Source organism: Salvelinus sp. IW2-2015, linkage group LG26 (genome assembly GCF_002910315.2).
Source record: "Salvelinus sp. IW2-2015 linkage group LG26, ASM291031v2, whole genome shotgun sequence".
In the NCBI taxonomy this organism is placed as follows: Eukaryota; Metazoa; Chordata; class Actinopteri; order Salmoniformes; family Salmonidae; genus Salvelinus; species Salvelinus sp. IW2-2015.
In genome coordinates, this window is record NC_036866.1 from 16,535,735 (window position 1) to 16,557,701 (window position 21,967).

Consider the following 21,967-nt stretch of genomic DNA (forward strand, 5'->3'; position numbering starts at 1 on the left):
TAACAGCCCTGTCTAAATAACAACTATTTTCTGTCTTTTGAAAAATGTGCATGGACATGTTTAACATATTACAGACCTTTTACATATTTCAATAAGACATTATAAGGGCTCCTACATGTTCATAACAACTAATAACGCATTAGTTTATCAAACCTGTTGCCTTGAAGTACAGTAAGCCTTATCTAATTATATCAGTAGGCCAAATTTGAGTCGAATTGTTCGTTAGCCAGATTATTCACTCCAGGCCTGAACCAGGGTAATCTCTCACTTTCAATGACGTCAAGTATCAGCTGACTGGTTTGTTTTGCTGTAGACTCCGCAGCAGATAGCAAGGAAGGAGTCGAACGACATCAAAGGAGTAAAATAATTTGTTATTCTTACAAAAAATTGGTCTTGGATCGCCCAACAGTTTAAATCGCTTACGGTTGAAATATATTTACCATTCTTACAGGCATCTTTTGCCTCATTTACGAAACAGTTTGACCTGCGTGAAATATGCCTTCAGAGAAGACATTCAAACAAAGGAGGACATTTGGTATGTACTAACACAGCAAATTTTAACATTGGAATCAGATTTTATAGATTATATCGTTATTTCAATTAGTAACTGTTTCGTAATGTTAGCTTTTATGTGGAAAACAGATGGTTTCCCAATTTCCCCTAGTGTCTGAATAGTTAATCAGTTCAACTTCGACCAGACGCCAAAGGCAATAAACATTCTAGGTACACATTTGGAAGATAATTCGTTTGATTTAATATAGGCCTATCACTTGGCTTTTCAAAGCGACAAATTCGTGATAATTAAGGGTGGTGGCTGTATCTAGGCTAATAAAAAAGGTTATATCCTCAACAGTGGGTCATGTTATGCAATCCGAATAGACTGAGTAAATATTGGTGTTGTGTTTAGTTGGTAGGCTTTAGCCTACAATGTCTGTCTCTGTAAAATGTATGTCAATGACAGCGAAACGATAATCGGATTCTGTTGAGCTCAATTTGTTTGTGAAAGGGTTGTTTAAAAAAAACAAAACAAGTAGGCTACATAGGCCTATTGCTCTTCTCGAAATGCAGGGAAGTGCGCTGCAGAATTGGGGGATGGGATGGGACGGATTGCGGAGGTGAAAAAAGGGCCTTGGGGGAAGGGGCCAAAAACAAATGTCTGTAGGCTAACTGTAACATTGTCATGTAGACCTGGATAACAAACTAAATATGGATTGTCGTGTAAATTTCGCTTTCTGTCAATAAGCCTTTATGTTCAATACGGTTTTGCGTCTGAGATAAGGTCCCTTGTTTAGGGTTGTGATGTGACTAGATGGAGTACAGCTACGACCGGACGTTAGTTTTCATAGCAGGTTAGGAGAGCTTTTCAGCGAACCCTAACCCCTTTCTTAATCTTAACCTAATTATCCTAACTCAGGGATTCCCAAACTTTTTGGACCCGCGACCCCATTTTGAAAAAAAAAAACATTTGTTGCCACAGTAGGGAGAACCTGGACGAAAGTAACACTTCTTGTTTTTTACTCAGACAGTTTGGGACCTCTACCTGTAATTTCATTTCTAGGGCAAATTAGTTGAAATTATTGTTGCATTCAGTATGATATGTTATGTTATGTTTTGCATTCAGTATGATATGTTGTGATTTATATTATATGACTTGTGGGCAGAACGACAGATTTTTACCTTGTCAGCTCGGGGATTCGATCTAGCAACCTTTCGGTTACTGGCCCAACGCTCTAACCACTGAGGTCCCAAGTGGCGCAGTGGTCTAAGACACTGCCTCTCAGTGCAAGAGGTGTCACTGCATCTTTCGGTTCGAATCCAGGTTGCATCACATCCGACTGTGATTGGGAGACCCATAGGGCGGTTCATAATTGGCTCAGCGTCGTCTAGGTTTGGCCTGGGTAGGCTGTCATTGTAAATAAGAATTTGTTCTTAACTGGCTTGCCTAGTTAAATAAAGGAAAAATAAATAAATGAATCAGCAAAACGTATGATATATTACGAATTCTAGCTAGCTGGCTAACGTTGGCTAGGTGGCGTTAATTAAAAGAAAACAATAAAAAAAATATTTAATATTTAAGTCAGTTAAGAACAAATTCTTATTTAACTGGCGGTCTAGGAACAGTCTGCCTTGTTCAGGGGCAGAGCGACAGATTTTTACCATGTCAGCTCGGGGATTCGATCTAGCAACCTTTCGGTTACTGGCCCAACGCTCTAACCACTAGGCTACCTGCTGGCGTTGGCTAGCTGGCTAACGTTGGATGGGTTAGTGTTAAGGAGTTRAGTTAAAGGGTTAGGGGAAGGGTTAGCTAAAATGGTTAAGGAAAGGGTTAGCTAAAAGGGTTCAAGTTAGGGGTAGAGGTCTTTTGGACCTGGGGCTTTCCTACTCAGACCTGATATGTATAAATACATTTTCTAAATATAGAGACCCGTTCCAAACGGACCCGAGGACAACTAGACCCATTCCGTATGGACCTGATTGGATCCAGACCCGGTCCAATCTGAGTGAGGAAAGCAGCAGAAAAGTAATTTTTAAAGCTACTTTATTAAGCGGCGCTGATATTGCGCGAGAGGAGGCAGAGAGGTGCCGCTCTAGCAAGTGGGGCCTACTCACAGCTATAGTAGACTAATAGCTGCCATAGCTAGGTTATTTATCAAAAATTATTAAGTAGTACCTGTCTTGACTTCATCAGACCGGGAAAAGCTAGMTAAGCTAGCTAACGTTATCTAGCTAGGCTAATTGAGGCTGCAGTGCATGCGCTTTCTCATCCTACAGTTAAAAATAACTCCATTCAGAATATTACCTAAATAGCAGCCTAACCATACCAAACATATCATACTAATTTGTGTGTCCTGGATTTACAGTAACTATTATGTCTAATCTGAGAACAGGCTGGGCGAGAAGTGCACAATATCTGTTTTAGCTGTATTATCAGCCATCATTTCATGTTTTTGTACATTTTAATAATGAATTCTCTAGGTTTCACATTTTAAGAAAATTAACCGTGTGTTAACATTGCAATGTTGAGCAACCACAATATTTTGCCTTTACAATATTAATCAGACTAAAATGGATCAAATAATAGCTATATTAACTATCATATTCTCATCTCACTTTAATGGGAATGTAAGAGGAGATATTTTTAACAACTAACCTGTCGACAAAAGCTTATGTGAGAAGCTGATCCATTAAGGCATAATTATAAGGCATAATGTAATTTATCGTTTTCAAACATTCAGTCCCTTCTTGATATTTTGCTAACATTATAAAAGCAATATGAATTAGAGACAATGGCCTGTTGTTAAATGTGTTTTTATTTTATTCCAGGTCATCAGTTTACGTTGTTGCTTTCGTCCCACCCGTCCCTCCTGGAACTTCTCCCAGGCTAACAACAAGACTAGCTAGCATGATACTTGAAACCTATGCTGTCATTTAGTCACTAGATGGGTTAATAAGAAAATGACATATGTTTGGAACCTTAAACAACTATACACAACTCTACAACAGAAAAACACTTCTGGGTCAGTTTTCTTTACTTACATTGCTCAAAACCACATTTTATTGATAACTTGGTGGATAACATTTTTTTTGCAGGGAGGTCGTCCTCCACACTAGGAACGTGCTGAGTTCACAGCATCATTCTAGTTCATGTGTTATCTGAGAAAATGGGCGGTACCCCATGTGGGGAAAAAGTGATGTAATCAACGGCCAATGTTTACTTTTTTAATTGCGACTATGACAGTCTATTACAAATCAGTACTTTTGACAGTATTTTAATCAAATTGTATTTGTCACATGCGGCGAATACAGTAGTAGACCTTACCATGAAATGATTACTTACAAGCCCTTATCCAACAATGCAGTTCAAGAAATGGAGTTAAGAAAGTATTTTATAAATAAACTCAAGTAAAAAAAAAAATATATATATAGACTTATATACTTTCTAAATATAGCATAATCAAATTATAAAACGACTAACTATAAGATTTCGCCTTATTCATACAGTTTTGTTGAATAGTTGAATAATAGGATAATAAAATCCTATTTGTATTGTGTACTTGAGCTTGTGTCCTCAAAAGTGACTACATCTCAGCAATTTATAACTATTTTTGTCAGAAAGGTGAGATTTTAACCTATCTTTGAGTATGCAGCATTACTAGTTATTGTTTATGGCCCTCATGATAAATAATTACTTTTGGGGATTACGTAGATTACATTTTCGACAACATTTAATTACATTTAACTGGTAAAATCCACTTCAATCCGTGTAGATGAAAGGGAGGAGACGGGTTAAAGAAAGATTTTTAAGCCTTGAGACAATTTAAACATGGATTGTGTATGTGTGCCATTCAGAGCGTGAATGGGCAAGACAAAATATTTCAGTGCCTTTGAACAGGGTATGGTAGTAGGTGCCAGGCGAACCGGTTTGAGTGTGTCAAGAACTGCAACGCTGCTGGGTTTTTCACTCTCAACAGTGTGTATCAAGAATGGTCCGACACCCAAAGGACATCCAGCTAACTTGACACAACTGTGGGAAGCATTGGAGTCAACAATGGACAAGCATCCCTGTGGAGCACTTTCAACATCTTGTAGAGTCCATGCCCTGAAGAATTGAGGCTGTTATGAGGGCAAAAGGGGGTGCAACTCAATAGTATGAAGGTGTTCATAATGTTGTACACTCAGTGTAGGCCTAGATATAGTAAAGGCTGTTTTTAGCCTTCAGCCTTTATATAATCATATGAATGAATTTATATACAATATTTGACTATAAAAGACTCCTCTGAGAAAACAATTTGTCTGAACTGTCTCTTTAAGTCTATTGTATTTACTTAAGCGCAAAGTGAATTATTATTCCTGTAAAAATCTGTCTCTTGTGTATTTCTGGATAGAATTGCCTAAATATGAACATTTTAGTGGAGCAATTGGGATCAAGAGGTCCATCCTTCCAGGTACTTGTGGTGTTGTTTCTTCTGTCCATCAGTCAAAACTGACCCAGGGTTTGTGTGTAAACAAAGGGGCCCAAGGCCTTATCTGGTGCCATGGAAACCGTTGTTTTGGCCTTGTTGCAAATGGCCACCGAGTTGCAAAGTTCAGCAGGACGGGATTAGTTTAGAAAATATTATGTTCACTTGCTGTTTCATTCATGGTCTGAGTTGATTCGTCACCTGGTTTGCTGCACTGATTGTATTGTCTATAACCATAGGGGGTTTGAGATAAATGGGCAACATATTTTTCCTTTGAGTTACCTGTGTGAAAGGCAGATGGGATATAGAACAGATAGTCTGATAGTTGTTTTGTCATCTCACCTGTTCTCTCTTCCTTGTGTCCACAGAGCAGAGAGTAGATGATGTACGACTGATCCGAGAGCAGCACCCCAACAAGATCCCGGTTAGTATCAGATCTATTACCACCACAACCATGCAAAGATATAATATACTTAAYCAATAAGGCACGAGGGGATGTGGTGTATGGCCAATATACCACGGCTAAGGGCTGTTCTTATGTACGACGCAATGCGGAGTGCCCAGATACAGCTATTACCACAAACCCCAGAAGTGCCTTATTGCTATTATAAACTGGTTACCAACTTAATTGGAGCAGTAAAAATACATGTTTTGTCGTGGTATATGGTCTGATATACCACGGCTGTCAGTCAATCAGGATTCAGGGCTCGAAACACCCAGTTTATAAATTGGGATAGAGTACTCCTAAATACAGACCCATCCAATGCTTTCCTCAACAGAGGTTATCCTTCCTAACAGATATTCTCATGAAGAATAGGTAGAAGGGTATGGAACCGTCTCGGTGTTAGCCATGTGTCAGGACCCAAACAGACCACATATCAGATTGAATATCTCTCTAACCTTCCATCTGCTGCCTCTCTCCTCCACACACACTCTGACTGACTGAAAGGGCCTCAGTTACAGTACATGACCACTTCCTGATCCTTACCTTTGTCTGTCCAGGTGACCCAAAATTCTGAGTAATGCCCCTCCCCCTCTGACTAGCTGTGTCTTGGTAATATCCCCTCCCCCTCTGACTGACACTAGCTGTGTCTTGGTAATGTCCCCTCCCCCTCTGACTGACACTAGCTGTGTCTTGGTCATAGAAATAGAATGGGCGTCCCCATTCAAGTCAATGATGGCATTGTGATGGCGGTCATTGCGAGGAGCAAAGCTGGAAATTATAGAAGGAAGTGTACCCATCAATATGTGCTGTGATTTGTTGACTCAACTGACATTACAAAAAATACATTACCATGGAAATTATTACATCACAATACTAGGCAGCCATTGCGGGTGTACACATGAGTTTACCAGTCAAATCGCAAGGGTTAGAGGTTCCGGAGCCCATTCTATTTCTATGGTCTTGGTAATGTGACTCCTTCTAGCAAGATGTGCTGTGGGGACAGTGAGCTCTTTAACAAGATGTTTCCTCTGCTTCCTTTCAGGTCATCATTGAGAGATACAAGGGAGAGAAGCAGCTGCCCATCCTGGATAAAACCAAGTTCCTGGTTCCTGACCATGTCAACATGAGTGAACTGATCAAAATCATCAGGTGCTCTTTCATGATGTTACGTTATCCTCTACCTTCTCTGTATTTACTTACATTCATTTATCAGGCACTCACTACAGCAAATATACTTCTACCAATGTGTGGATCTGATGTGCTGAACTCTTTGTCCATGTATCTTTGTCCCACCAGGAGGCGCCTCCAGCTGAACTCCAACCAGGCCTTCTTCCTGCTGGTGAACGGCCACAGCATGGTGTCCGTGTCGGCAGCCATCGCTGAGGTGTACGAGCGCGAGAAGGACGACGATGGCTTCCTCTACATGGTGTATGCCTCGCAGGAGACCTTCGGAACCATGGCCCCCCAGTAACAGCCTCCCACCACCACGCCAGCACTCGGACATTGATACTATCTACCACCCTCCCTCCCTGATCCTTCGTTCCTAAATACAGACCTATCCCCCTGCCTTCTCTCCAACCCATGCTTGCTTTACAACCTTAACCAAGACCATAGGAACCAGCCGACCTCTCCTCCCATGTGCTAAAGGGCCCCTTATAGATATTAAAAGCCCTATCCTGCACCTTCTCATACTCTGCCCCTTATCCATACATTCAGCCATGTGTTTAGGGAAAGGGATTAAATAGTTTGTTTGGGTTTTGTTGTATAGGATGGATTAGTATAGCAGAGATGATTGCCAGTTCAGCTTGAGTTCGCTCGCACAAGTTTCAAACATTTTACATGTTAAATCCCTGCTTGAGTCCATCACGGTTGAGTTCAGATACAGCAAACCCCATCTTTTCTTTTCCACTGGTTGGGTTTGCTAAACTTGAATGAGCTCAGTCTTTTGGATGAAGCTTCAATCACAACAGCTGCTGAGGAATTTTGTAACAGTTTAGTTGAATCCAGTTTGACTGACATGGGACATTACTGCCACAACATGTGTCATCATGTGGTAAAGTCTCCTGTGATGGGTGACTTAGGCCAAGTCTTAACCGCTGTGACAAAATTACTGTTTCTATTTCCGTTTTAGTCTTTACTTTCGTCCAATTCTAGGCAAACTATAGTTTTTAAGGCTTACATGTTAATGTGTGTTCAGTTTAGCATTCACCTCCCCCTGTCTTTATAATGGTTATGGGTTCAGAGATAAGTACAATTTTCTCCTTAATGAAAACAAAGGTCCTTTTTCAAATATGTTTTTATTTCCCTGCCTTTGTCGTAAATGTCTCCACATAGAAGAGATGTGAGGGACTCTTGGTTAAAAAATGCTATGCTACCGAAAACCTGCTATGATGATTGTAAAAAGAGATTTGCCTCTGTGTACAGATATTGGACAAATGAAAGGAATAATAAACTGACCTTGAACACTATGATAGGACATGATGATGGAATTGCATTTGTATGTTGAAAGGGTCACTGATGTGGCCAGTTAGGACTGGGTCTGTCCATCTCTCCCCCACCTAGACCTGCCCTAGGGCTCTGGACAGAGCTCATCTCTGGGTGGCATCACACTTTTAGAATATTCCATTTGTTTAATAGAGGGTTATTTACGCCTTTATAATGTGTGCTGACTTGTGTCCTCTTCCCTCTCGCTGTCCTCTTCCCTCTCGCTGTCCTCTTCCCTCTCGCTGTCCTCTCAACTGTTTTAAATGTTAGATGCCTTTTTATGTCAGGATTTTTGGCAGTTCATCTTTATTTTGTTTTCATTCAATGTGATTTTGCTTCGTTGTACAAATGTCCATATGCTATACTTGTGCATAATGAATAAGAATGATTCTATGATCAGTTTGAGGGTTTAATGACAGAGGAATGGTACAGTTATCAACCCAATGTTCCTCTGCATTCTCCTGTGTTTGCCACTTGCATTCTTCATATTTACAGCAGTATTACACAACCTTTTCTTGTATTTATGTTGGTATTTTATGAATAAAAAAAACGATGTATAAGTTTCTGTGGTGTGTTCCCCATCTAGAACACCTATGCTGCTATTAGACACTGTGTTGCCAATGAAATTATGATATCAGAAAACAAAATGCTTTTTACAATGTTTTTCATGCAGTATATAAAACAAGCAAATCTTAAAACACACTACACCATATGATACAAAAATCTGACATAAAAAAAATAATACAGGATCTGCCCTTCAAGTTCAAATCTGCTTCACAATAATACCAACTGTTTTAAAACACCTTTTAAATCAAACAACATGCATAGCTATTGACTAAGAAAATGGCTACGTTACAGTCAAATAATACTAGCTAATTATATGTTTGACAAGAATCTCATTGGAACAAAGTAACCTGAAATGGTTCCAGAAGCAAAAATGCAGTATCATTTTATTATGGACATACATTTTCTTTAGTAAATGATTGTACCATGCAGGTTTGCTAAGGCATCCAGGATGTACAGCTTAGTGCACAAATGTGATTTCCCATGGTCAATAATTTCACTATTTAATGATATAAAGACATGATTATAAATCAAATTGGTTTACACAAAATGTTTGCAGCATGAACCAGGGTGTATTAACTAAGCACAATGTTACAGAACAGTGTAAAAACAAATGAACCACCAGAGAATCATGTTTGCTCTGCAGCCGTAATGTGCCTACTGTAAACTCTCTTACTCCCATGAGACCTAGACCAGAAACAGCATGGATGTGGTCAAAACATTTTTGACAACAGTCCCTGACATGCAATACTGTACAGATAGTCAAGATACAATCCTGGATTGTCCTACAATTCCTTGATCTTCAGTGACCACTTCCTGATCCTTTCCTACAAATATCACATCCACCAGAATGGAACTCCAAGTGGATCCTGATTTTGTCGAAGTCTTGACTATCTATTGGAAGCAATCGGTGCAAGTGTTTATTGGTACATATGATCATTATCAAAGAAATGTCCCTTATGACTGAATTGTGTCCTCCATACCTGGCTAGGGACACTCCAGTGCAAAACAACAAACCTATAATAACTTGTCCATCCTTGAGGACCACTGTCCTCATGTCACACTCACATCCAATGGCCTGGGACCAGCCAGTCTCATAAAAGTGCTTCACATGCCACACCATGGTGGCAACTTAAGGAGACATTCACTGACACATTCAATATCAAATCTTTCTCAAAAAGGATCCCCTTACATTTCACCACCACCCATTTTGGGCAGTGATTATAACAATTAGACTGCTCCAACTTCTAAACGATTAAACAAGTTTGGAATCATTTCCAGGCAGTTCGGCACAAAACAATATCAATGGCACATCTTAGTAACGCTGGCACCATCTGTTTCTTTTCATCATTAATACCTGCACTGTACAGGGCTAAGTACCCACAGTGAATGATTTGTTGAATAAAGCACTTGTTTGTTTCACTTCCTCTTCCCCTGTGCTGTCTGGCAACACAAAGGGAAATGACAGAAGTACTTCCTTGTTTATTTCCTGGTTTCCTCAGAGACATGCTTTGTTCCAGAGGAGGAGGATTTGGCAGACAGTCAGTCAATGTGCATTATTTGGCAGTCATCTTATGTCTTTACATTCACACATCATTCTCTCAGATATACATCCACCTTTCTTCTCCAGAGCAACTTAAAAGGCCATCTTGTCTTAGAACAGTACATGACTTGTTTTGAAAGGGTTGGGTCTGGCTACAGAACTGAGTGACACTGAGGTGTGACCCGAGTAGCGTGAGGAGTTTTGTCATATTTCTATTTTTTCCTTTGACCAAAATCATCTGTTATAGATGGACTGGAACTAATACAAATCTGTGGTTCTGCCCCTGAACAAGGCAGTTAACCCACTATTCCTAGGCAGTCATTGAAAACAAGAATCTGTTCTTAACTGACTTGCCTAGTTAAATAAAGGTAAAAATTAAAAAATATATTWAAAAAATAGCACCCTCCAAATTGACTCTATAATTTCACTTTCTTCATGGTCTCAAGCAAGAATCTAAGTTGAGTTGAGTGGCCACCATTCACCAGCCTACCATCAAAACTGTGACTGGTGTTCAAAGAGTCACGTTAATGAAAGGAGCTCCTCCAATCTGAGGAACATAAGGTGCTGATGTGCGCAAGAGTGAGATCACAGGAGTTTTTCTTAGTCCCCTGAGTCCTGGCTGTCTGATTTAGGAGCATACTTCAGCCGAAATGTGCCTGAAAAACAAAATACCAATTACGGTCAATATGTCAAGTTCCCTAAGAGGTTTCTGTAGATATTAAAAAATATACAGTACCAGTCAAACGTTTGGACACACCTACTCATTCAAGGCTTTTTCTTTATTTTTACTATTTTCTACATTGTAGAATAATAGTGAAGACATCAAAACTATTAAATAACACATATGGAATCATGTAGTAACCAAAAAAGTGTTAAACAAATCAAAATATATTTTATATTTGAGATTCTTCAAAGTACCACCCTTTGCCTTTATGACAGCTCTGGGATTCTCTCAACCAGCTTTATGAGGTAGTCACCTGGAATTAATTTCAATTAACAGGTGTGCCTTGTTAAAAGTTAATTTGTGGAATTTCTTTCCTTCTTAATGCGTTTGACCCAATCAGTTGTGTTGTGACAAGGTAGGGGTGGTATACAGAAGACAGCCCTGTTTGGTAAAAGGCCAAGTCGAAATTATGGCAAGATCAGCTCAAATAAGCAAAGAGAAGCGACAGTCCATCATTACTTTAAGAAATGAAGGTCAGTCAATCKGGAAATTTCAAGAACTTTGAAAGTTTCTTCAAGTGCAGTCGCAAAAACTATCAAGCGCTATGATGAAACTGGCTCTCATGAGGACAGCCACAGGAAGACCCAGAATTACCTCTGCTGCAGAGGATATGTTCATTAGAGTTACCAGCCTCAGATTGCAGTCCAAATAAATGTTTCACAGAGTTCAAGTAACAGACACATCTCAACATCAACTGTTCAGAGGAGACTGTGTGAATCAAGCCTTCATGTTCGAATTGCTGCAAAGAAACCACTACTAAATGACAGCAATAAGAAGAAGAGACTTGCTTGGGCCAAGAAACACGAGCAATGGACATTAGACCGGTGGAAATATGTTCTTTCGTCTGATGAGTCCAAATTAGAGATTTTTGGTTCTAACCACCGTGTCTTTGTGAGACGCAGAGTAGGTGAACGGATGATCTCTGCATGTGTGGTTCCCACTGTGAAGCATGGAGGAGGTGTGATGGTGCTTTGCTGGTGACACTGTCTGTGATTTATTTAGAATTCAAGGCACACTTAACCAGCATGGCTACCACAGCATTCTGCAGCGATACGCCATCCCATCTGGTTTGCGCTTACTGGGACTATCATTTGTTTTTCAACAGGACAATGACCCAAAACACACCTCCAGGCTGTGTAGGGGRTATTTGACAAAGAAGAAGAGTGATGGAGTGCTGCATCAGATGACCTGGCCTCCACAATCACCCGACCTAAACCCAATTGAGATGGTTTGGGATGAGTTGGACTGCAGAGTGAAGGAAAAGCAGCCAACAAGTGCCAAGCATATGTGGAACTCCTTCAAGACTGTTGGAAAAGCATTCCACATGAAGCTGGTTGAGAGAATGCCAAGAGTGTGCAAAGCTGCCATCAAGGCAAAGGGTTGCTACTTTGAAGAATCTCAAATATAAAATATATTTTTATTTGTTTAACACTTTTTTGGTTACTACACGATTCCATATGTGTTATTTCATAGTTTTGATGTCTTCACTATTATTCTACAATGTAGAAAATAATAAAAAAAAATCAAAAGCCTTGAATGAGTAGGTGTGTCCAAACTTTTGACTGGTACTGTARGTATTTTTWATCATAGAATTACAATATTTCTTGCAGTAGCTGTACGGTTTCTACTTTATACCTTGCTGAGCAGCGTCCATGGGTGGCTGCTTGCATTCCTGTGCCCGATGGCCGATGACCCCACAGTTGTAGCAGGACAGGCTCCCTGGCTTCTTGTGCCCTCCGTTCCCCACCACTCCATGATGCTGATACATGTTGGCCCCGGCCCCCAGAAAGCCCTGCATGGGGGGCAGGACCAGCCCCTGCTGCCCCTGTGTGGCATGGCTGTGAGACATGCTGCTGTTGTAGAGGGGTTGTGCCACCAGGGGGTAGGGGAAGGCAGTACTGCTCCCAGCCAGCAGGGGACTGAGGTGAAGCAGGGGACCCAGGGTGAACACTGACGTCCCTGAGAAGGGGTGCTGGAAGTACCCTGCGTAGCTGGCCGGGAGGGCCCCGTAGGAACCACAGTTCCCACTGCAACCACAGGAGCTYCACACGCACACAGAGGGGCTTGGGGTGGAGCCAGAGGCGACGGTGTAGCCACTGTTCTCCATGGAAGTGGGACTGGAGCTTGGCAGGACAGCAGCGCTACTGTTGACACAATAGGTGTTGCCTGGCACCGCTGCTATGGGAACGCTGCTCACGGTTCCCATGGGAATGCCACTCACAGATGGGAAGGCTGACTTAAAGGAGGGAGATAACGAGGAAGAGGAGGCYGAGGAAGACGGGTAAGGGTAGTGTCCAGCACGGGGTAAGGAGGGGGACACCTGTAGGTGTAGAGGGGGGTGTGAGACGTGGTGCAGGGTGTTGGAGGTGGTGGTGAGGGCGGTGCTGGTCTCCACCATCAGGCCTGGAAGGGAGCGCAGCATGGTGACCCCAGAGGGCCCCTGGGGCCCAGCAGAATCCTGGTGGAGGGGAGGGAACCCCACACTGTCCACACTCAGGCCAGGGAACAGGCTCTCCAGACGCACCCCAACAGCTACGCCTGAACCCAGGGGTTTGGCCCGCTCATTAGGGCAAAGGGGAGGGGGCCGGGACTTACGGGGGGAACCCAGGATGCGTCTTGGTGACAGTAGGGGCAAGGAGGGTGGAGGAAGGCCAATGTGGGAGGGGCAGGGAGTAGGATCATTCTGCACGGGAAGAACCTGAGCAGTGGGCCGACTAGGACCTGTTGTAACGGTGGGGTTCAGGAGAACACATGTCCTGTCCTTCTCTGCGAGGTCTAGTCCTGACCCCATACCTGGATGGGAGACAGAACAAACTGTTATCAGAGATAAACTGTTATTACTGATATACCCTGCTTTTAAATTAGCATGACTGCTGAAAGAGGGAGGGGGACTCACGTCTGTGTGGCTCCTTGGCCCTGTCGAAGGCCCCTTCCCGGGACAGACACAGAGGGGTAATGGGGCTGGAGGAAGAGCTGGAATAACCTGAGGAGGAGCTGCTGTCCCGGGGGAGAGGGTGCATGCCCGTCTCTACCTCCACATGTAGCTCTGAACACAGAACACATGTAGGCTAAATGAAGCTGAAGCGTACAGCAGGGATCATCAACTAGATTCACGTGGGCTGATTTCTTCTTGACCAGATGGTTAGGGGACCGGAACATAATTACAAATAATTTGTAGACTGCAAATTGACCACGAGCAGATATAATATTTGACTAAACCATAATAATTTCAAACCATGTTTATATTTCTATACGATCACATACAGTGCATTAAGAAAGTATTCAGACCCCTTGACTTTTTCCGCATTTTGTTACGTTACAGCCTTATTCTAAAATAGATCAAATTTAATTTTTCCCTCATCAATRTACACACAATACCCCATAATGACGAAGAGAAAACAGGTTTGTAGGCATTTTTACAATTTAGGTAGAAGGAATTGTCCGTAGCGCTCCGAGCTCCGATCTGGGGAAGGGTAACAAAACATTTCTGCAGCATTGAAGGTCCCCAAGAACACAGGGTCCTCCATCATTCTTAAATGGAACAAGTTTGGAACCACCAACACTCTTCCCAGAGTTGGCTGCCCGCCCAGAGTGAGTAATCGGGGGAGAAGAGCCTTGGTCAGGGAGGTGACCAAGAACCCGATGGTCGCTCTGACAGAGCTCCAGAGTTCCTCTGTGGAGATGGGAGAACTTTCCAGAAGGACAACCATCTCCGCAGCACTCCACCAATCAGGCCTTTATGGTAGAGTGGACGGACAGAAGCCACTCCTTTGCCAAAAGGCACCTAAAGGACTCTCAGACCATGAGAAAAAATATGATTTGGTCTGATGAAACCACAATTGAACTATATGGCCTGAATGCCAAGCGTCATGTCTTGAGGAAACCTGGCACCATCCCTACGGTGAAGCATGGTGGTGGCAGCATCATGCTGTGGGGATGTTTTTCAGTGGCAGGGACTGTGAATGTCCTTGAGTGGTCCAGCCAGAGCCTGGACCTGAACCCGATCAAACATCTCTGGAGAGACCTGAAAATAGCTGTGCAGCGACGCTCCCCATCCAACCTGACAGAGCTTGAGAGGATCTGCAGAGAAGCATGGGATAAACTCCCCAAATACAGGTATGCCAAGCTTGTAGCGTCATACCCAAGATGACACGCCCTGGCCATAGAGAGGATTGTATTCTCTATTTTGGTTAGGCCATGGTGTGACTGGGGTGGGCATTCTAGTTTCTTTATTTCTATGTTTTGTATTTCTATGTTTTGGTCGGGTATGGTTCTCAATCAGGGACAGCTGTCTATCGTTGTCTCTGATTGGGAATCATACTTAGGCAGCCTTTTCCCTTTGGTGTTTGTGGGTAGCTGACTTTGTTAGTGGCACTATAGCCCTAGTAAGCTTCACGGTCGTTTATTTGTTTCTTGTTTTGTTGGCGACATTCTAAATAAAATAAAATGTACGCTCACCACGCTGCACTTTGGTCCGGTCATTTCCACCTAGACGACGGCCGTGACACAAGAAGACTCAAGGCTGTAATTGTTGCCAAAGGTGCTTCAACAAAGCACTGAGTAAAGGGTCTGAATAATTATTTAAATGTGATATTTCTGTTTTTAAAAAGCTGTTTTTGCTTTGTCATTATGGGGTATTGTGTGTGGATTGATGAGGGGAAAAAAACATTTAATCCATTTTAGAATAAGGCTGTAAGGTAACAAAATATGGAAAAAGTCAAGGGGTCTGAATACTTTCCGAATGCACTGTATATCTCTCTATTATGCGTGGGAATACTTTGGAATAGATTTCCCAAATTAAAATCACTTGGAGCTGTACAACAATAAAAAATTAAAAAATACATTTCTCTTCTTTTTTTTTGTGGGGCAGCAAATAAAATCAGTTGGGGAACCCTGGCGTACAGGTTACGTGCAGTATCACGTTCTATAGATAACGTTGAGAAGGTGTACTTTGGAGGATTACCTTTGTAATGAACCTTTATTTAAGTCTTTGTGTACAGTTTACATGTTCATGGAGCACAGTACAGAACAGATGCCTTTGAATGACCTGTATCAAGTGTCTAGTTTACTTGTATTGAAAGTGTACAATGCCAGAGGAGTTACATACAAACCATATCAGCCACGTTGCATGTGCGAGCGTTGCAAAATACATTTACACATTAATGCTATTCAATCATTTCACCCACACCGCTCACACCGTCTGCGTAGTCAAGCGCTAAAATATAACTTGGCTCTATTGGAGAGGCGACACGCGCTGCAAGTCCACTTCTTATTGGATATCAGGAAGATACAATCCCACATGGACGCTTGACAGACCAACGAGGAGAGATTAATTCAAGATAACTAACTAAAAACTAACTAGGTTTCCCTTTTTATCTGTGGATTTATCATCGGAGTAAAGAAACACACAATTTTGTATGACTCCGGGTCAAAATTCTACAATGAACCAGCTAAAAAGAGGACCACATGCATGTCAAGTAAAATAACCCAATGTTCATCTCCCAGGACAAATATCCATGAATGTTTCATATGCGCATTGACCTTCCCCGAAATTAATATAATTGATTCAAAGCTGATTTTGGCATTTTAACCTAACCTGCGTGTCATGATCACGTCTGGTGGGGACAGACAAAATCAACATGCGCACGATGCCGGTGTAGTCAGCATGTTAGAAGAGTTACCTGTGTTGTTGCTGGAGTGGACTTGTTCCACTGGACCAATGTGGCTGGATGGAGTAACCCTGGCGATGCCACTACAGGACACAGGGAACTGGGACATCAAATACCTCTTCTCCATCTTCTCCCTACTGACAACACAAACACACACAGTCAGTCATCACACAGACACAAAACAGCATAACCGAGGGGAATATCATCACAGCCAATCAAAATAATTATAAAGTAGACAAGCAGGCGCCAGACAGCTACTATAGAAGGTGAAGAAATAAGCTGGAGAGATCTTTGAGATGGTCTTTTACTAGCACTACTGAAACCCTAGAGGGTTCTCTAGTCTACTCAACATTTCACAAGCACACCAGGGTCTGACATGTAGTAATATGTGTCTACCCCAGTCTTCACGTTACACTAATTGAACTATAAAGTACATACAGTGCATTCGGAAAGTATTCAGACCCCTTCCCTTTTGCCACATTTTGGTACTTACAGCCTTATTCTAAAATTGATTAAATAATAAATGTTCCTCATCAATCTACACACAATACCCCATAATGACAACGTGAAAACAGGTTTGTAGAAATTTTTGCACATTGATATAAAAAAACAACAGAAATACCTAATTTACATAAGTATTCAGACCTTTTGATATGGGACTCGAAATTGAGCTCAAGTGCYTCCTGTTTCCATTGATRATCCTTGAGATTTTTCTACAACTTGATTGGAATCCACCTGTCGTAAATTCAATTGACTGGACATGACTTGGAAAGGCACACACCTGTCTATATAGGGTTACACAATTAACAGTGTATGTCAGAGCAAAAACCAAGCCATGAGGTGGAAGGAATTGTACTTAGACAGGATTGTGTCGAGGCACAGATCTGGGGAAAGGTACCAAAAAAGTTCTGTGGCATTGAAGGTCCCCAAGAACACAGTGGCCTCCATCATTCTTAAATGGAACAAGTTTGGAACCACAAAGACTCTTCCCAGAGCTGGCCACCCGGCCAAACTGAGCAATCAGGGGAGAAGGGCCTTGGTCAGGGAGGTGACCAAGAACCTGATGGTCACGCTGACAGAGTTCCAGAGTTCCTCTGTGGAGATGGGAGAACCTTCCAGAAGGACAACCATCTCCGCAGCACTCCACCAATCAGGCCTTTATGGTAGAGTGGCCAGACGGAAGCCACTCCTCAGTAAAAGGCACATGACAGCCCGCTTGGAGTTTGCCAAAATGTTCTCTGGTCTGATAGAACCAAGATTTAACTCTTTGGCCTGAAAGCCAGGTGTCACGTCTGGCAGAAACCTGACACCATCCTTATGGTGAAGCATGGTTGTGGCAGCATCATACTGTGGGGATGTTGTTCAGCGGCAGGGACTATGAGACTAGTCAGGATCAAGGGAAAGATGAACTGAGGAAAGTACAGAGAGATCCTTCATGAAAACCTGCTCCAGAACACTCAGGACCTCAGACTGGGGAGAAGGGTCACCTTCCAACAGAACCACGACCCTAAGCACACAGTCAAGACAACGCAGGAGTGGTTTCGGGACAAMWCTCTGAATGTTCTTGAGTGGCCCAGCCAGAGCCCGGACTTGAACCCGATCAAACATCTGTGGAGAGATCTGAAAATAGCTGTGCAGCGTCGCTCCCCATCCAACCTGACAAAGCTTGAGAGGATCTGCAGAGAAAATTGGGAAAACTCCCTAAATACAGGTGTGCCAAGCTTGGAGCGTCATACCCAAGAAGACTCGAGGCTGTAATCTTTGTCATATGTGCTTCAACAAAGTACTGAGTAAAGGGTCTGAATACTTGTAAATGTGATATGTTTTTTTTATTTGTAATACATTTTCTAAAAATTCCAGCAACCTGTTTTTGCTTTGTCATTATGGGGCATTGTATGTAGATTGATGAGGGGAAAAAACGATTTAATCTATTTTAGAATAAGGCTGTAACGTAACAAAATGTGGAAAAAGTCAAGGGGTCTGAATACTTTCCAAATGCACTGTATACCATATCAACCTTGGGACATATTTCATATTTGGTTATATACATGGTATGATCAGGGAGAGAGATGGAGATACTCGTGTGATAAATAGTTATCTGAGATTAATTTCTGCTGTCCCTGGTGCAATAGAGAATTGATATAGAAAAGCACTTTTGTTAGCAGTCCATGTGTCTTCTAAATATGGTACACACGAAGGAAGACATGACATATGAGTGTTTTTTGGGCAACCATATAGGCCTACAGAGGGAAAATAGTGTTAATTTAGCTGCATCACCAGGTGAAGGAAAATCAGACTTGACAGTGGAAAGAGTGATCCTGAATAAGCTCCCATTTAGCTCACTGTCAGACACACCTATGGAAAAGCACCTGAGGAACTTTCCTCTTCGTGTAATCAACGGACATGGTCGTACCTGGCTAAACCTGACTAGTGGAAACGTGTTGATATTAGCAGTGGAAACAGCCTTAGTGATAATCTTTTCTCTCAGTAACACTCCTACGCTACAAAAGGTGATTGTTTTTTCCAGGGGAGTGATTCTTTCTATCTCCCCTTTAGGTAAACTTATCTGGGCTAACCAATCTGCCCCACTGGCATGCTAGTTAACCATTGATAACCAAATATCCATTATTACTCTATATTCCCTCACACAAAAACATCATTGATCAATCTCCTTTGTTAATGTCTAAAAAAAATATACCATCAACAGATTAACCTTTTACACATGCTACACAAATGATAAAGTATGACTATTTAAATTAAAAAAAATATGACACATTAGTTGTAAATAGAAATAGTAGGTAATGTTGGCCTAATTCTGTGAATTTTGCACCGTTCTATAACAATGACCTGATTTGATCTATCTATKTATCTATCTATCTACACTCTTAGAAAATAAGGTTCCAGGTTGAACCATTTTTGGTTCCAGGTAGAACTATTTTGGGTTCCATGTAGAACCCTCTGTGTAAAGAGATCTACCTGGAACCAAAAGGGTTCTACCTAGAACCAAAAAGAGTCCTTCAAAGAGTTCTCCTATTGGGACAGCCAAATAACCCTTTTAGGTTCTAGATAGCACCTTTTTGTGTATCTATCTATGTCATTACCCTCTGAACTACCTGTTTCTATACAGGAGTATGTTGGGATTGTCACTGTTTTTATTGAGCTGGGGGACAGAGGGCTTGATGAGGGGGTGGGGGTTCAGGGTTCAAGGTTTAGACTCACTTCTGCAGTTCCAGCTGCGTCTTCAGCTTTTTCTTGGCTCCCTGGGTGAGGTCATACTTGTTCAGATCCTCCTCTGTGAGTCCAAGGAACTGTGGGAAAGCAGAGCAGGTTGAAGAGAGGGAGAATGAGTCTGATAGGGAAAATAGCAGCTGTTGTTTGATCTACTCTAATGTCTCACTGTTGGGGCTTTCTAATATTAGACGTAGCCTTTGACATGTAGCCTTACTGTGAAATTGTATGATTGATATTGCACTTGTCCCACCTACTTGCTTCTAAATATRCTTTCATGTTTTYWTGTTGTTGTTTGTTAATATYTGATTTAATCTGRATTGTGATTGCTGCAAAATGAATTGCCTCTTTGAGAAGCCAAAACAAACACACTTTTCCTTATGCCCTAATGTCTACAGCTCCATAGGTGTCTTAAATGCCACTCATCCACTGTAACCTAAACCCACCAATAAGAGACTCCCCCCTTCCCCAGAGCCCACCCACCTCCTCCATGGTCAGCTGTTTGAAGACTGGGTAGTACTTGTGCAGGCGGAGTTTCCTCAGCCAGTCCAGGATGCCATTCTGTTCTGGGCAACTCATCTGTGGAGGGCCAGGATTCTGGAGGTGCTTGGGAGAGGGCGCGTTGTCCCCCCCTGATACCCCCACCCTGCCGTGGGGAAGGGTGGGCACTGTGCCCTGGGGGAGCAGCTGGTTTGGAGAGCAAGGCTGAATGGAGTTGTGAATGCTCATGACTGGCTGGATACTGGCCACACCACACACAGCCCTGAGACAAATTAGGGAGAACGGGTGGAGGGATGAAAGACGAGTGGAAACATGGAGGGAAAATAAGGAAAAGTTAATGTCAGAAAATGGACAGTGAAGAGACAAATATTGCAAAGGATGGAAAGATTGTAATTCCGATATTTAGATCATCATCATTTGCAGATTTGGATAGGCAGCAACAGTCTATATGAGACATAGTGAAAGAGTACGTTGTGTATTAGCGAGGAGAGACCACCTGTTGGCTCCTCTGTATTGAAGCAGGCAGCCAAGATCTGGAGCACAAAAAAGAAACATAGATCCACAGTCATTCACATATTGAACAATTTCTATATTAGGATACTATAAATAGCTAGTTCATGTTTACAAAATTAACGTAATAATCTCTTGTCTCTTGACTTCTTGACCTCTTTGCAAGTTGCAACAAGCTGAATATCAGTTGAGTGTCGCCAGTTTGTCCAGGTTAATTTGAGAGCAGTGTGACATTGCAGCAGTGTCTGTACAGCCACTGGGGCCGGTGGTACCACATTACAGCAGAGTAAGAGCCATTTTTATTTCACTGCATCCCAAGGGTCTCTTAATATCTGCCAAGGGGGGAATAGCTGGCTGCTCCAGACACACATCCAGGTCTCCCACTTCCCTGCCTGGGGGACGGAACTATAAATACACTCTAGGATGAGGTCACCAAATCGAATCATATCAAATTTTATTTGTCACATTTGCCGAATACCACAGGTGTAGACTTTACTGTGAAATGCTTACTTACGAGCCCTTTCCCAACGAAAAATAAAATATCACAAGGAATAAAAATATTCAAGAATTAAGCTATATACAAGGAGTAGCAGTCGCCAGGCCTACCAACACAAACATGCCAGCCCAAATTCACACACAACACTAAAATAGAAATCCCAACACCCATCAAACCCCAAAGATGAAGTGTCCCTACTTTACCCCAATCAGAGAGGGGGTCACATACGTCCCATGAACTCTGATTAGGGTTAGGACAGGAGTCTTACTTGCAGTGGGGAGAAAGGAGGGGACGGTGGCGGTGGGGGTGGGGGCAGTAGTGCTGAAGAAGAGTCTGGCCCGGTAGTGTTTGAGAATGTGAACTGGAAGCGCTGTCAGGCACCTGCACAGGGAACATATGAACATAAAGTGTGAACATATGAGATAACATTAAATTCAATGCTCGGCATGATTCATTCCCTCCTTATCTGTTGTCTTTGACTCAGAGCCAGTAACACCAAGAACTAGGTCAACAACAACATTACAACAGCATGGCTTGTTTTCTCATTTACAGTAACTCCTTGGTTGTTACTCCTTATCATACATATACAGTATGAACATATTATATATCACAACACATACAGTATTAATTATGTACCACTGTTATCAAGTGAACATATTATATATCACAACACATACAGTATTAACTATGTACCACTGTAATCAAGTGAACATATTATATATCACAACACATACAGTATTAATTATCTACCACTGTAATCAAGTGAACATATATATCACAACACATACAGTATTAACTATGTACCACTGTAATCAAGTGAACATATATATCACAACACATAC

General features: G+C 42.1%; 2 protein-coding genes across 4 annotated transcripts in view; one reads left to right on the forward strand and one right to left on the reverse strand.

Moving 5' to 3' along the window:
* Positions 1-282: 282 nt before the first annotated feature.
* On the forward strand, positions 283-8,450 carry LOC111953087 (microtubule-associated proteins 1A/1B light chain 3B). 2 transcript variants are annotated; one of them, XM_023972182.2, is made up of 5 exons: positions 283-535; positions 4,887-4,946; positions 5,330-5,385; positions 6,449-6,555; positions 6,703-8,450. In XM_023972182.2, exons 1-5 carry the CDS (start codon positions 496-498, stop codon positions 6,875-6,877), a joined length of 438 nt encoding a protein of 145 aa, XP_023827950.1. In that variant the 5' UTR covers positions 283-495; the 3' UTR covers positions 6,878-8,450. The 2 variants fall into 2 exon arrangements, with proteins under 2 accessions (XP_023827950.1, XP_023827952.1); XM_023972184.2 differs by lacking the exon at positions 4,887-4,946 and having other exon boundaries at positions 285-535.
* Positions 8,287-21,967, reverse strand: part of LOC111953086 (zinc finger CCHC domain-containing protein 14) — a 36,770-nt gene continuing 23,089 nt past the window's right edge. The window contains exons 6-13 of one of the 2 annotated variants that reach the window (XM_023972180.2): positions 21,394-21,506; positions 20,616-20,652; positions 20,102-20,381; positions 19,610-19,698; positions 16,403-16,524; positions 13,618-13,767; positions 12,357-13,514; positions 8,287-10,653 (exon numbers count right to left, since the gene is read on the reverse strand). In XM_023972180.2, the coding sequence (XP_023827948.1) occupies positions 10,598-10,653; positions 12,357-13,514; positions 13,618-13,767; positions 16,403-16,524; positions 19,610-19,698; positions 20,102-20,381; positions 20,616-20,652; positions 21,394-21,506 (2,005 nt within the window). In that variant the 3' untranslated portion in view covers positions 8,287-10,597. Of the gene's footprint in view, positions 10,654-12,356; positions 13,515-13,617; positions 13,768-16,402; positions 16,528-19,609; positions 19,699-20,101; positions 20,382-20,615; positions 20,653-21,393; positions 21,507-21,967 lie in introns of both variants that reach the window. The other variant, XM_023972179.2, reaches the window with a different exon arrangement.